The sequence below is a fragment of the Mustela lutreola genome, chromosome 1 (genome assembly GCF_030435805.1).
Source record: "Mustela lutreola isolate mMusLut2 chromosome 1, mMusLut2.pri, whole genome shotgun sequence".
NCBI lineage: Eukaryota > Metazoa > Chordata > Mammalia > Carnivora > Mustelidae > Mustela > Mustela lutreola.
The window spans coordinates 136,220,875-136,236,108 of NC_081290.1; the positions used below are offsets into that span (position 1 = coordinate 136,220,875).

Here is a 15,234-nt window from a genome sequence, read left to right on the forward strand (position 1 = left end):
GTGCTGCTTAAATAGGACTTGAAAGCACAAAAATGTTTTTTTTTTGTGTGTGTGTGTGTGTGGGTTATACAATTTATTGTGTTAAAATCATTTGCATTTATTTGAATTGAGTACATTAAATAAACTATAATCGGCATCCACTATAAACCAGAAACTATCGTAATGAGAGAAAATTGCAATCGAGAGTACGTAAGAACCTACAGTCAATAAGCATAGGACAAACCTTCCAAAGGAAAACCATCACAAAGACCAGGGAACAGCCTGTTCTCAAAAGAGAAAGCCTTTTCAAAATGTATACATCAATACTTAGCCATACTAGTATCAAGCAATGTGTTTTTTAAAATTTAATTCTCTTTATGCATGCATTTGGAAAAAAATGAATTGATATCCTAGTGTCCTTCAAAGGTGATCAATTTTTTTTTTAGCATTATGAACTAATGGACTCACTGTTCAGTATGATCGTTGCTTATCCTTATCAGTGTTCAAACTGTCTCAATTTTGGCCTGTGGAAGCTTGTTCAGTTGTTCCTGAATCCTTTATCATGGCCCTTTTATCTTTGGTAGCTTCATTGCTCTCTGGTTTATAGCATAATCCAGGCTCATCTTACTCACTTCCTAACTAAAACTTAGAATCAGTCATTTGTTTCAAAGAACTCTGATTTCTTTACTGGGAACTTTTCCTGGGTGCTAGTGTTGTTTATTATCACTGTGTTGGTCATTCATTTTTTTCCTTCCCTCTAGACGTTAGTGGTCACAGCTGGGAAATATGTGGATATATTATTTTTATAATGTTTAACAATTATGAGACATCTTTATTATTAATTTATTGAACTTCTCTTTTGTCTTGATAGTGTGCTAGGTATTGGGAATTCAAAAATAAATAAGGCAAAAATCTCTTTCTTTAGGGATTAATAATTTAGCACATCACAGCATGGTGACTTCTAACAGTATTATATTGTATAATGAAAGTTGCTAAAAGAGTATGTTTTAAAAGTTCTCACAACACACACAAAATTTATAACTATATGAGATGATGCATGTGTTAACATATATAAAATCACTACATTGTACACAAACTACACAGTTTTATATATAGTCAGTGATATTTCAATAAAGCAGGAAAAATAATTTAGTATATCAGGTAGGTTCTTTTAACAACCATTTCAAGACAACTCTAAATTGACTAGTTAGCCTTCTATTTTTTCATTTTACTATTAAAAAAAATTAGTAGGCTTAATACCTAAGGGTCACTTTGCATCATTGCAAGGAATATTAAAAATAGATAAAACTCCCAGAATTAGTCACATCGCCCTAGCTGCTGCTCACAGTATCAGTTTTCCCAGTTCTACACCTTTAGCTTTAACTCGCTGAGTATCCCTGAATGACAGTCCATCATTACAGTTGGCTGCATACTTAAATTACTTTTACTTTTTTCTCCCAAACAGTAGCTCTAATAGTCATTCATTTGTTACTTCATGAGAGATCACTAATGAAATTCAAGAAAAAAAATGGATTTTAAGCATTAGTTTTCAAACATATTAATCCTTTCAGAGGGTTTCTCTAAGACCCTTTTAAAATTCCTTTTATTTTTTAGAGATTGGTTTATTTTATAAGGCTCCAACAGCTTTTAAAGTGAATTAATATATTGGTTTCTTTTTTTATACCACTGGATTTTGTTGGTCAATACTGAATATTTAATTTTTGTTTGTGATATGTATTTGGCAGTTTTTTAAGAGCTTGTAATTTATTCTTTTTTAAAAAACTTATTTCATCAGTAATACTACAGACAGATTGGGGATTTAATGCCCAAATTTCTAATTATATCTATTAGCTAAAATTTATACTTGTTTTAAATATTTAAGTTTAAAAAATGATATAATTAAGGAAAAGTTTTCCTGGCATTTATAAAGATTCTATTTACCTAATGTGCCTGGATTTCTGTTTGTATTTCAACATCTGTTTTCTTTTACTTTATTATCTCAAACAAGGCTTGAAACATTACAGGCAGATTACTCAGTGACATTAATATTGCAGCTAGGTAAGCAGAGTCTTAGGTGAGTTTATCCTTTTCCATACACAAGTCATGATCAACTCCATTTCTCTTGGTAAACACTTGCTTTGTAGAGAACATTTTTCAGTTACATATATTAGCTCCATAAGGCCATGCAAGTAACATCCGTGTTTCTGCAAATCTGAAAATAAAAGGAATCACCTATTTCTTCATTCCCAGTTTGAAAGCTTCACATGGTTAAGATGAGTCAGTCATGGCCTCAACCTGAAATTTTTAGATAGGTGATGCTTCTGACTCAGAATCTTGTAACTCTAACAGATATCCTAAGGTCAGTACTAATAAACTGCTACTTAAAGTAAAAAGTAGATATTATATAATGGGCAACAGGGAATGGTAAGTTTTTAAAATAGTAAATTCTATCAGCAGGTTTAGTAATATGAATCAATATCTAGGGGTTTCTAAGACTTGAATGGAATAAAGTGTTGATGAGGGTAGTTTATTGATATTAAGCACTACACATTTAATATTAGTATAAGATACTGACACTTTGTAGATCTTTTAAAGTAAAAATTTTGAATGTTGAAAATAATGTTGACAGGATATTTCATTGTTTTTTCAATTTTTGCTTGTTTTGGTGTGAATAAAGTTTCCTTTACTTATCTTCCCAATTATTTAAAGTTGCTGGGACTATTGAAGAAAGAAACAGAAATCACTACGTGGAGCAAAGTTTTTAGGATGTCAATGAACTTTGAAATTTTGTAAAGTTTATTTCACTGAGCACATGTTTTTTCTATGGGTTTGCAGTGGGGGATATTAACCAAAGAGAAAACCTAGCCTTGGACTTGTGCTCAAAAGGAAATCTTATACGAAGAACCAGAAAGGTTGGAATGCAACATTTCCTCTCTTAACCTTTCCTAACAGTAGACTAAATAAAAATGGAAAAAAGTGGGAAAAAAGATTCTGTTTGTGTGAAGGGATGACCAGCCAGTGAATAAAACATAGAATACAGAAAACAGCAAATTTGCATGAAGTCTTACTTCCAGAAAGACACCAAGATTTACTTCAAGAGCTAGTGTCAATATTTAAAAAGTAAACAAACTTAATTAAGAAAAAAGTATCAGGGTTGACTCCAACACAAGTGGCCACAAGTGTAAACAATTACAAGCCTGAGGGAAGAAAAAAACAAGTGTTTACTCTGTTGTTACAAGATGTATGATGTGGGAAACATAAATAAACCAAATCTTGGTAGCGGTTGAATATATATTCCTTATTTGAGCAATTTAAGAATGGGAGTTTTTAAAAACCTAGAAACTGCAATAAATTGTTTTCCTAAAGCTTGTAACAAATTATTAGGCCATATGTAAAAAAAAGTTTCAATACTGATTTTTACATTGTTTGATCACAAAGTACTTTTCTGTCGATGTTTTCTCTTTTGAGACAAAGAGTTCAGAATGAATATTTGTGGTATGGGTGATATTTTAAAAATGTTCTGAGAAATCCTATCCATGGGCATTGTGGGCTATAAATGCAGATTGATATGGTATTTCAATGGATCTTTTGTTATGAGAAAAATCTTGTTTTCTGACTTAAAAAGAAAGATGTTTATTTGAAAATTTAACATTTAGTCATATCCATAATGTAAAATTGCATTAAAACAAACAAACAAAAAGATTTAAAAAAGATGACTTGCTCCTTGTATTCTGTGTTCATAATCCGTTGATCAATCTAGATTTGTCTTGGAACACAAGAGTATCATGGAAAATGACTTGATTGTCAAATGTCGCCATTTTCTGGAGAAATATTCCTTGTTCTAGCATGGTATATATGTGTGTGTGTATGTGTATATGCTTGTTTTGCATTCCAGTTGAACAGTTGAATTCATATTGAGATGGTATATTATTTCCTGATTTTGGAAGTAGTTGAAGAAGATTGTTTGAACTCTAACAGCAGTTTTGTGTTCTTTGAAGGGAACTTTTAATTTGGAGGATGTTTGGACAGTTTTCTTTTTTATGATCAATAATCCAAACAGTATCTAGCTTTTTATACCTCACCACATCTCCTCCTTTCAAAAAGTCATCTTGAAATGGCAAAATGGCAAGATAAGAGTCATGTTGTCCAGAGACTCTTTTCAATCTAGTTTATGAGGCAAGAATAAGTAAACCTTTTATTTAACTCATCATTTGTATTTCACTGCATGAACACCCCCCTTTTTTTTTTTTTAAGATTTTATTTATTTATTTGACACAGAAAGAGATAGAGAGAGGGATAGAGCAGGGGGAGTGGGAGAGGAGGCAGGCATCCCGCTGAGCCGGGAGCCCAATGCCCAACTAGATCCCAGGACCCTGGGATCATGACCTGAGCCAAAGGGAGATGCTTAAGGACTGAGCCACTCAGGTGCCCCTGCATGAATACTCTTTAGTTGCAAATTAGAAGACTTTGCTCAGTTTATGGGATAGTTTTGGTAGAAGTGAAAATGCAGAACTTGGGAAAAAAAAAAAAAACCCTATAAATTATTTTAAATAAAACATTGCATGTGCTGTTTTCTTACAAACATTCATTACAATAATTGGACTGCAAATACTCTTTTTTATTATTAGAAATTTAAGAAGGAAATATGCTACATAAAAATATTCTCATCCTAATTTTTTTTTGAAGAGTAATTCTGAAAGTCTGTATAAAAATATGTATTTACTTATTTTTATGTAGTATCAGGACTTTAAAGATAATTGTTTACCAAACTTGGAACTTAGCTTTCATGTGTGTCATTTTGGGGCACAATTTATTCTGTACATTTGAAATGCCACCAAATTGTTTTCCCTTTATTATAACACTGTCTCCGAAATGTATAATTAGAACTTTTGCCAAATCTTACTTTTCCTTGGGAATTTGCTTAGTGGTTGTCAATCAAGTAAAAATAGTTGACTTTTGAGCCTTCATTGTTGTCCTTGTCTGAGGAAATTTTTCCTAAGCCTTTATTGTAGGGTAGAGCAGCCAAAGCAGCCTTGTCAGGCCTTCACATGACATCATTCTTCCTCCCTAAATCCAATATCAATAAAAGCAGAAAGTTTAAACTGTATATGGAAACAATGTAAGAAGCGAGTGCTCTTGGCTATTGTTGAATCTTTGTGTTATCTCTTCAAATCTCATAAATCTCAAGATATCTGATCTGTTGGTTCAGTCTGTATTTCCTGAGCATATCAGTATGATGTTTAGAGAAAAGCGGACACATTTCCCATAACTACACTTCATAATATACACTCCTGAAATAAAAAAGAAAGGCAGTTGCTTTTTAAAAAAGTTTTTGTTGAGTATCTAACAATAATCCACTCTAGACCGAAATTATTGAAATATTCCTTAGAATGGTGAATATCTTGTGTTTTGGGTCTTAGGGCAAAATCCGTGAAGCATATAGCATGGTTAGCCTTATTTTTGTCATACACAATTTATACACCTAGCCAGGGTATTTTCTCATTCACATTTTTTTGTGTCTCAAAACATATATCGAGGACCTCCTTTTTGTCAGGCACTTTGGCAGGGAGAGTTTAAAGATGAGCAACTTATGCTGCCTGTGGTCAGTATTTTCAAAATTATATTGAAGAATTAGGCTGTTGAAAACATGGTATGAAATCTTGTGTCTTGCTCTATTACTAACAGAAGCACAGGCAGGACACGGAAGCAGAGGTGATACCAGATTAGTTGGAAAGAAGGGTTTCTGGAAGGGATTTCTATAAGTAATGTCTGAGGAGACTCTATCCCTTTGTTTGTTATGGTATGCTATCCAGTAGTAACCTGCTATCAGACACATTAGCATGAATTCACATGAGTGTCACGTGAATGTATTCATTTTTGTGAAGGTATTTAGTTTGCAAGCATTTTCTCCTGAGTGGATTGAAAGGCTTTGCTTTTGGCAAAAATAGAGGCTCTTTACTTTGTGTGATCCTTTCTGACAACCTATAGTGGACTTTTGTCCTGCAAACCATGTTGTGACTGGGTATATAAGCTCATACGTATTTTTTGCATACAGCTTTTAGGATATCACAAGCTCGAAGCCTCCTTAAGCCTAGTTGCTGGATTCAACCTTCAAAATGGAAAGGCTAAAGATCACTTGGGAGCCTTGAATGGGTGGAAGAACTATCACTTAAAGTTACAGTGTAGGGAATTATGATCTTGGATTGTTCATTCTTACCATACATTCTTCTATAAAATGTGTTTATCTACTGCAATAAAGGCTATTTGTCTTTCTTGGTCTTTGATTTAAAAAAAAATTGTACAATGAATGCAAATAGCCTTCAGAAGAAAAACAATACCTGTGGTTTTCCATGTAGTTTAAAAATTGTTCTTCTTGACATTTTATTTTGGCCTGTTGGTTAGCTCCAACCCCATTTTTGACCATAGGAATCCAAGCAGGATTCCAAACAGATAGTAAATATTCTAATTGCACTTGAGCATTTCCTTAGTGTTATCATCTATAACCCGTTTCCTGTATTGCTTTCAGTTCTGATATCCCCAACCTCAAATCACTGCATTAAATGGGCCTAATGAGTAATAATTCATACTCTTTTAAACTATTTCTAATTTTTGTGGGCTTTTTCTGATGCAAAACAAATCGAAAATACCATAAAGAAAAAAAAAAAAAAACCTCCAAAGTGGATTTGAGAATTTCAAATATCTTGGATACTAAATAATAAATATGTGTTAGATTATAATGCAAATTCTAAATCCATGTAATATAGAGTGTGTGGTCCAGTTTGCTCTACCAGGGCATAAGAAAAGTACTTCAGCATGTAAAAATAAATAAGACACTTATATTTAAGCAGAAGATGAATGAAGGAAACCCTCAAATGTGTGCAGTATATGAAGAAAGAAATTTTGCATTTAAAACTGTGTGATGGGGCGCCTGGGTGGCTCAGTGGGTTAAAGCCTCTGCCTTCGGCTCAGGTCATGATCTCAGGATCCTGGGATCGAGCCCCACATCGGGCTCTCTGCTCAGCGGGGAGCCTGCTTCCCATCTCTCTCTGCCCTCTTCTCTGCCTGCTTGTGATCTCTGTCTATCAAATAAATAAATAAAATCTTTAAAAAAATAAAAAAAATATATAACTGTGTGATAGGTTGTAATTTTAAGATGGCTTTTTTTTTTCCTTTTTTTTTTTTTTTTTTTTTCTATCGATAGTATCAAAATTTAAAGATCTCTTGGCCTGCAGCCTATCAGGTCTGGCTTTGTCACTCACTATGGCTTGTTCTCAAAGAAATATTTGGTTTTCTCCTGAAATAGTTCCTGGTGTGTTGAGAACTGACACAACCATTCTGAAGCTTTTTAGTTCAGGAAAGATAACAGTAGATTTAAAAAAAAAAAAAATGGGTGTATGTATTTTAGAACAGTTTTCTCTCCTTTTAATAACCATCTGGCCTTATGCCTTTTCTCCTCCCCAGAAGTAGTGTTTTTGCTTCTGTGAAGTGTTATATCCTTGGACTGCTGTTCTGTTTTTGATATAATCCATCCATCAAGACATGAATCCTATTGCATGTGAAAAGTTGTTACAAGAAAATAAAAATCTAAAACACATTTGGGTTTTATTTTACTCATACTACTTTATTATGTAAATGGAATATGGACAAACTGCGTTTTGTTTGGTTGAGTGCCTCAGTTTTCAATTTAACCAGCTGGTTCAGAGAGAAGCAAAAGTTTATCCTTGCAAAAAAAAAATGCTAATAAAGATGATGATGACAATGACAATTATTTGCAGTAGTGGCAGCTTGTTAAAAATGTAGAATCTGGGGCACCTGGGTGGCTCAGTTGTTAAGCATCTGACTTCAGCTGAGGTCATGATCTCAGGGTACTGTGATCGATACCGGGCTCCCTGTTTTACTGGAGGCTTGCTTCTTCCTCTCCCACTCCCCCTGCTTGTTTTCCCTCTCTCACTGTCTCTCTCTGTCTCTGTCAAATAATAAATCATTAAAACCTTTAAAAAAAAAAGTAGAATCTGAGGCCTCTCTCCAGACTGACTGTATCAGAGCCTGCATTTTAACCCGATCCATTGGGATCCCTATTCGAGGTGATAATGTGTTAGAGTAACACTGTTTCCCTGTCTCCAGATGCCCCTAGCACTAAGGAAGAGTGAGGCTCAGTCACTGCCAGTCAGTGCCCTCCCCTGTTTGCCTAGTAAACACAGATGATGGACGATTTCAGTAACTAGCAAACTTGAATTCAACCTTAAAGTGTAAAATCTTGGGAGAAAAGGGCAAAATTTATTTTTATGAAAACTAATGAGGCTTTTATAAAAGTGCTTTTTTTTTTTTTTTTTTTTTAATTTAGGCAGGCCATCTATTTCTTGAGATGTCTGGCTTTAGGGCCAGTGGAGCATCAACAGTGTCTGCTACAGAAGCTGATTAGAATCTGGCTTCAATTTCAGGCATCAAGACCAGCCTCTTACCCAGTGTTGTAAACTGTTCTACCGACCTTTCATGTCTTTGTCTCTATGACAGTAAAAGACAGCAAGCCTCTCTCTGGTTCCACAGACTGCCGTTTCATTGACAGTCAGGCGGAAGAGAAGAGTTGATGAGAGATTTCTAATTTTAATGAATATTTTTCCTTATGGTGAACTGATAATTCACCTTAAACTAACTTCTATTTTCTTCCTTTCTAGATTTACACATAAATCTAACTTTCTTATCTCATGTCATTTTTTATGAGGGAATTAAACTGGGTAAATAATTTTACATAATAAACTTTTGACCAGAACCTAAAGTATAGCTTTCAAAATTGAAATCTCAATTCCATAAATTAATTTTATTAACTTTTTATAGCTAAAATTCCTAAATATTAAGGTTTAAATCTACTAAAAGACAGTGATTTGAAACGTATGAATTTCATCATTTCCTAAAATTTTAATGTATTTTCCTCCTCTCTTGGGTTTGCAAAAGAAAAATTTGAAGAAACTTTTGTAAAAGAAAATTTGTAAACCTGTATCATGAAACAGATATCCCAGAATTTCCAAGGCATCTGTCAGTGTTTTACTATCTCATGATTAATTTATTATCTCTTTTAAATTTGCTGTTTCTAAAGTTACTATATTTTGACAACCAGCAGCACTAAGAGATTGATTAGTTTTGGACTCAAAAAGGAAGGAATTTTTTTTGTTATGTTACTGTATATTTCTGACCTTAAAAGAAAAATTTACATACTGATTTTAAAGAAATTATCTCATTTCTTTCCACACTGGTTTATAGAGCTGTGTTTTATTAGGTAGCATAAAAGACTGGGTGCAGCGGACAGAGTCAGAGGGTTTTCAGGATTTGGGGCAATGATTTTGAAGCTCCTGAAAATATGGACAGTTTTATCATTAAATGTCAAAGGTGTAGCACCTAGTCATTGACTAAATAAATGTTGAATTAAATATTATTTTTGGTAATTATTTATAGCTTTTACAGAAATTCAGAAGCAATGCCATCTTTAGAGAAAGTGTGTATAATTGTATAAAAATGTGATGAATATGTTTCTATAACAGTACAATATTAAGCTGCTACTAAGTCTCCTTCTACTTGTCAGTGAAGTCCTGCTGCTGGTCACAGGCCTCCACTGTGAATTCAAGAATGCTTATCAGATTTTCATTTACTTGCAAATTAGCCATGATTAGTGAATTCACTTTCTTTAGATTCCCCCATAAATCGTGACCATTTCATTCAAAGAAATAACTTAAACCCTCCTGTAAAACACAGGTAATACCCTTCTGCATGTGGTTCATATTATAGTGAAAAGATCCAATATTATACTCAGTTATACAATTACTTTCTGAAACACCTGTCTATATGGACTGCATTTCCATATTTTTAGCAATATTTTTCTAATTAGCTTTGTGTGCTTTGACTTTGCTCTTAAATATTTTACATTTTAATTGAACTTTTCTTTTTTAGCTGTGTTTTGGGGTGATATTGCCTTAGATGATGAAGACTTAAGTATCTTTCAAATTGATAGGACAATTGACCTTACACAGAACCCCTTTGGACTTGGACATACCACAGGTATGGTTGATTATTTGATTGAATTTGTGTTCACTTTGGAGAAAAAATACTCTTGAAATGCTATAAGTATTCTTTGGGTCACTTTTAATGTCCTGCTTATCAACTTTGATTTCCTAAACATAAACAAACCTATTTGGAAATTTAGATTTTGTTCATAGTTTTAATTTTATTAGTTAATTTCTTTGACAGTTTGTAATGTTTACAAGGTACCAGGCCTGGTTTAAGTGTTTTGCAGATAGTAACTCTTTGGATGTGCATAATAATCCCATGAAGAGATGCTACTAATATTATTATGACTTATAAGTGAGGAGATCAAATCAATTTTTTTTCTTATTTTCTTATTTCAAATTGTATAGCCTTTCCCATAAGTATTTACTTAGTTTGTATATTTGCAGTTTGTTTTTAAAGTATGTAAGAAATAACCACTTATTTTATCATTTTTTCTATGTTAATGAATTACCTACATAGAATTTTTTATAATTTCAATTTCTATAAAAATTTTTAAAAATTGCTAAATTTTAAAGGCATTACTGCCTTTAGTGGTCTTGAAACATTGCTTTTTGAAAATTCTATAATTACTCTTAGCCCTATTATTACCTTAATATTAACTAAGACATTTCTTTTTCTCATAATTAACCTTCTTCTAGATCTATTTATATATGGTTCAGACTCTATCTAATATGAAGTACAATTGTTACATAATTGTCATTTCAAACATATAAATGCCATTCTTTAAAATGTTTCTTATAACTACTTGGGAATGAATACATTGAAATATTACCTCATCTTCCTAAAATGTTCAATGAAAAAATTTCAAAAATTTTTCTCAAGTAGCACAACAAAAATGTGACCATGTAATGCAAATAATCAAGCACATTATTAGTCAGTGAATAGGCACTCTAACTTGCTTGCCTTATAAGGACGTAATTGATTTTTTGCTTTAGAAGGATTATATTATAATGGTTTTTTGTGATTGTTTTTGGTTTTTACTAGCTTTAATCTAGGTAAATAAGTTTTGGTATTAATTTCAAAGGGGAAAAAATATTTTGGAAAGAGAGAGATCAAGGTGCAAGAACAGTTTGTTGTCTTTATGGCTTTCTGGCCCTTTCGTTGTCTTCGCCCACAGAGACTCAGGAACCATACTCCCGTGGTATAAATTCATCTGCAGTTGTTCAATACCATTAGTGGTTATATTGGTGGTTTGCTCGGTGACACCTTCTTGTTATTTGTCTATTGAAGATTCGAAAAAGAAAGGAAAACAGGAGATAAAATTGGGAAAGCATTTTATTAAAGGTCTGGAATGAGAATCAGAGGACTTGGATTTTCCTCAGATGCTCTGGTTTCTGACTTACGACAGGAAATCTGCCTTTTCTAATCTTTTTCCAGTTGGTGAAACTGCAGAAGGACGTATTTTCTTATCCTGACCTCCTTTTCTACCTTTTGAGCTATAAAATTCTTTACGTCGGTTTTTATATGCCGATAACATAGATAACATAGATTAACAGAACATATTTTGCCGCTTAACATCCTTTTGGATTTCTGTAATTATGTGTTATTTTTCTGTTATTTTCTATAATTATGTGTTATTTTTTAATAGATTTTCAAAACTTATTTTCAAATTGTATTTGAATATATTATAAAATACGATATGCTTTTAAAAATCTCAAAATTGATCACAACTTTGGAGCAAGACTTGTACTATACATTTGCTCTTCTAATGTTTTTATTTCCATTTGCTGATTTGGCTTCTGAAAATATTCGGTTTACATTGGAGAAATAGCTGGGATGTAATCAACAGGGCAGAACAACTTGCTATCATCCTATATAACATGATGTGATGTCAAGGTCACAGAGAAGAAAAATGTTCCAGATTATCAATAGATGACTTAGTTGTCACGATGTCCGAATAAAGTCACCTAGATTGCTCTGTGGATCACCGCACCCACTTGTTTTTAGTTACCAAAATTGTGTTTGTAGAATGTTTACACTCTTCTAAGATTTATGGATATTCATGACTCTAATGTTCTAAGACCACATTATAAAAAAGATGCCTTAAAGAGAAATCACTGTAGTCTGTTGGTATGGTTTATTTAGAAGAGATTTAACAGGCAATGAGTTTAACCTAACTATTTTCTTTTATTCTTAAGGTGGATTTGGAGACCATGGTATGTCAAAGAAACGAGGGGCCCTCTACCAGCTTATAGACAGGATAAGAAGAATTGGCTCTGGTATAACAATGTTTAAAGTTGCAGACACTTGACTTGATGTACAGTAAATATTATACTAATTGCAGTTCAGTTTGTCATTAATATGCAAAGGATGAAAAGGGTATATGCTGAGGAGTCCTTTATTCATTTTTGTTAGCTGTTGTTTAATGTCAGTTTTTTAGAATTTAATTTGGGACAGCTGAAATGTTTCCTTATCTTATTTTCTGCTTCTCATTACAAAACGCATTGGGGGGTTATTTTGCTTGTGATATTTACTTCTGGTGCAGTATGTATCACACGAAGGTGTTTTATCAAGCACGGAACTACATCAGTTTTAATCAAATCAAAAAAATGTCATGACTGTTTTGAAATATATCCCATGTAAAGTAAATTGACAAACTGATTTGTTAGCTTAAAAAATGAATTTAAAATGTTTGACCCTTCCAGAAGTATACATAGAAAATAGCTTTCTGGTTTCAAAATTAGTTAATACTCACAGTATCGAATTTGTTTTACACTATTTATAGATTGCAGAGTGTTTAAAAGTTTTCTGTTCAAAGTGTGTCCTAATATTTTTTAAATTGGTGAATTATTACTTAAATAATTGACAGTACACACTTTGAAGGAATAATTTTCCCAAGCGAAGGTGCTTTGTCTCAGGGTATTAAAAGATAGACCTGTTAGGGATGTGGAAACAGGGGGCATGCATTCAATGTTTGTTGTGTCTGAAGTGTATTCCAATAGTGGGATATTTGGATCAACAGTGATAGATGAATAAGAATGAAGAATAATGCAAATTTAGGAAAAACAAAAATAGTAAAAACATTTTGAAAGGCCACCAAGAAGATTAATGATTACAGACTTGAAAGCTGCTCCAGGAATAGGCCACATTTTATGTTGGCCTATTCACATTGTGTACTGATCTCTAAATCGTGCTAAATCACCTGGATCTGAATCCAGAGGAAATTAGAACAGAGATATACCAGTGTCCCAGGAGGCTGAAACCACAGTATTTCATTTATCCTCTCTGTAATTTTCATAATTTTAGGCTGTACTGTGGAATATCAGTCCTGCTTTAAAAGAATAAAGGATTTAGCAAGAGTTAAGAAGAGTTTTGAATATCTTGTAACTTTTCAAACAATGTCTACTTATCATCTGGTGGTGAATTGGCAGTGAACTAGTAAATTAAAATAAATAAAATTATCTTTTGTGGCCTACCAGTCTGCCTGACATCTATCCGCTGTAGGCTATTGTATGGGAATTCATAAAAATTTGCTCATAGAGCATTAAGAAATAGTGCTTTGACATCAAGTACTTCAATATTTTAATACTTTTGCAAGTATGTAATATAAATGAAGTTTTTCTTTAGTGCATTTTGACTTCAGGCATATTTACACAAATATGTAAATAAGACATTTTAACTTAGTCTTTTAAGATTCCCTGACCAAGGACTTCTGTTTCACAGAATGTTTTAAATGTCACTGTAGGCTTGGAGCAAAACAGCACAGTTAAAGGAAAAGTACCTCTAAAATTCTCAGGGCAAAATGAGAAAAATCGAGTTCCCAGAGCTGCGACGTCAAGAACCGAAAGAATATGGCCTGGAGGTGTTATTCCTTATGTTATAGGAGGCAACTTCACTGGTAAGATATTCCCGGAGTGTTTATTTTTATAAGGAAATATTATAGAGATTAAGTGTGTATTGCTCCAGAATATTAATATGTAGAATATAGTATTAAATCGAACATCAGAAATACTTCACTCTTCTTGGTTGTTGGTTTAGAAAGTCTTTGAAGTTGAAAAATATGTTTAGTCTTGAGTTCTAAGAGTCTAAATTACTGTTCCGGTTTTTAAACTGCCTTGCAAATATGCCCATCATGTCAGGAAGCTGATTTCTCTTCAACTATCAGGAAGAATGTATGTCTTGTTGAGAAAGCCTTGTACACCCATATCTGTACGGATAGTGAGCTTGAACCTTCTGATTATAAGGTGAGTGTCCATTCTTAAGAGTGGTCACCTGTGGTGCTCTAGGCTAATAATTGTTGGTTGATGAGAGTGATGGCATCTGAACTGCCCAGCCAGACCCAGGATGGAGAAGCACTGCTCCCCAAAGCAGCCATTTTATTTTATTAATATCCTGCCATTTTTCCAGGCAGTCAGCGAGCCATGTTCAAGCAGGCCATGAGGCACTGGGAAAAGCACACATGCGTGACTTTTATTGAAAGAAGTGATGAAGAGAGTTACATTGTATTCACATATAGACCTTGTGGGTAAGTAGAACTAGGGAATGACTTAAGCAAGTGTAGAAGGGGAAAAAGAAAATCCTGAAGTAGGATTTATTTCTTAGTATTTGCCTAGTTAACATTTTCCCATAAGACTGTGAATTTTACATAAAAAATATATTTTAAATAAATATAGTCTTTGATCATAGACCTGTGTACATCTACCCCAAGTGTACTTCTCCACCACATCAAATACTTCTCTTAATGTTGCAACTATAACAATGGCATTGCCACTGTCCCACTCATCTGAATTAGTGACTTCAATAATATTGTCTGGGATTCTCTTGTGCTCTCTCTAAGATCTATGCAATAAGATTCTATTGATATTCACTGTATCTTTTGATTTCTACCTCCGTCGCATGTCAGTGCCTCAGTCCATTTGTGTCTTCGTCATGTCACAACTGACCTATTCCAAATGCTCGACTGTATTCCCTCATCAATTTACTGCCCCTAGAATTATCTTCAAAGAATATCGATCAGAGCAAGACACCACCCTCTTTGAGATCCTTCAATGCTTCCTCGTAGAGTGCTGCTTTCTAGATTGGCTTCTTACAGGATGATAAATACTCCCCGAAACAACTGTTCCGTAAGTTGTGAAATGCTGTGTTAAATTTCAGTAGATACTTCAGCAGCAATGTGCTAATGAACATTATGAATATTCAACCCATCGAAGAGAATATAACAGTGATTTTTAAACTTATTTAAAAAACGGAACATCC

At 33.4% G+C, this 15,234-nt stretch overlaps 1 protein-coding gene across 2 annotated transcripts in view; it reads left to right on the plus strand.

Annotated features, from left to right (window-relative positions):
• The window catches only part of TLL1 (tolloid like 1), a 212,914-nt gene that overhangs the window by 77,181 nt on the left and 120,499 nt on the right, over nucleotides 1-15,234 (plus strand). For both annotated transcript variants that reach the window (XM_059174740.1, XM_059174750.1), the window contains 4 exons: nucleotides 9,922-10,029; nucleotides 12,177-12,257; nucleotides 13,724-13,876; nucleotides 14,386-14,503. In XM_059174740.1, coding sequence (XP_059030723.1) covers nucleotides 9,922-10,029; nucleotides 12,177-12,257; nucleotides 13,724-13,876; nucleotides 14,386-14,503 — 460 coding nt within the window. The remainder of the gene's footprint in view (nucleotides 1-9,921; nucleotides 10,030-12,176; nucleotides 12,258-13,723; nucleotides 13,877-14,385; nucleotides 14,504-15,234) is intronic.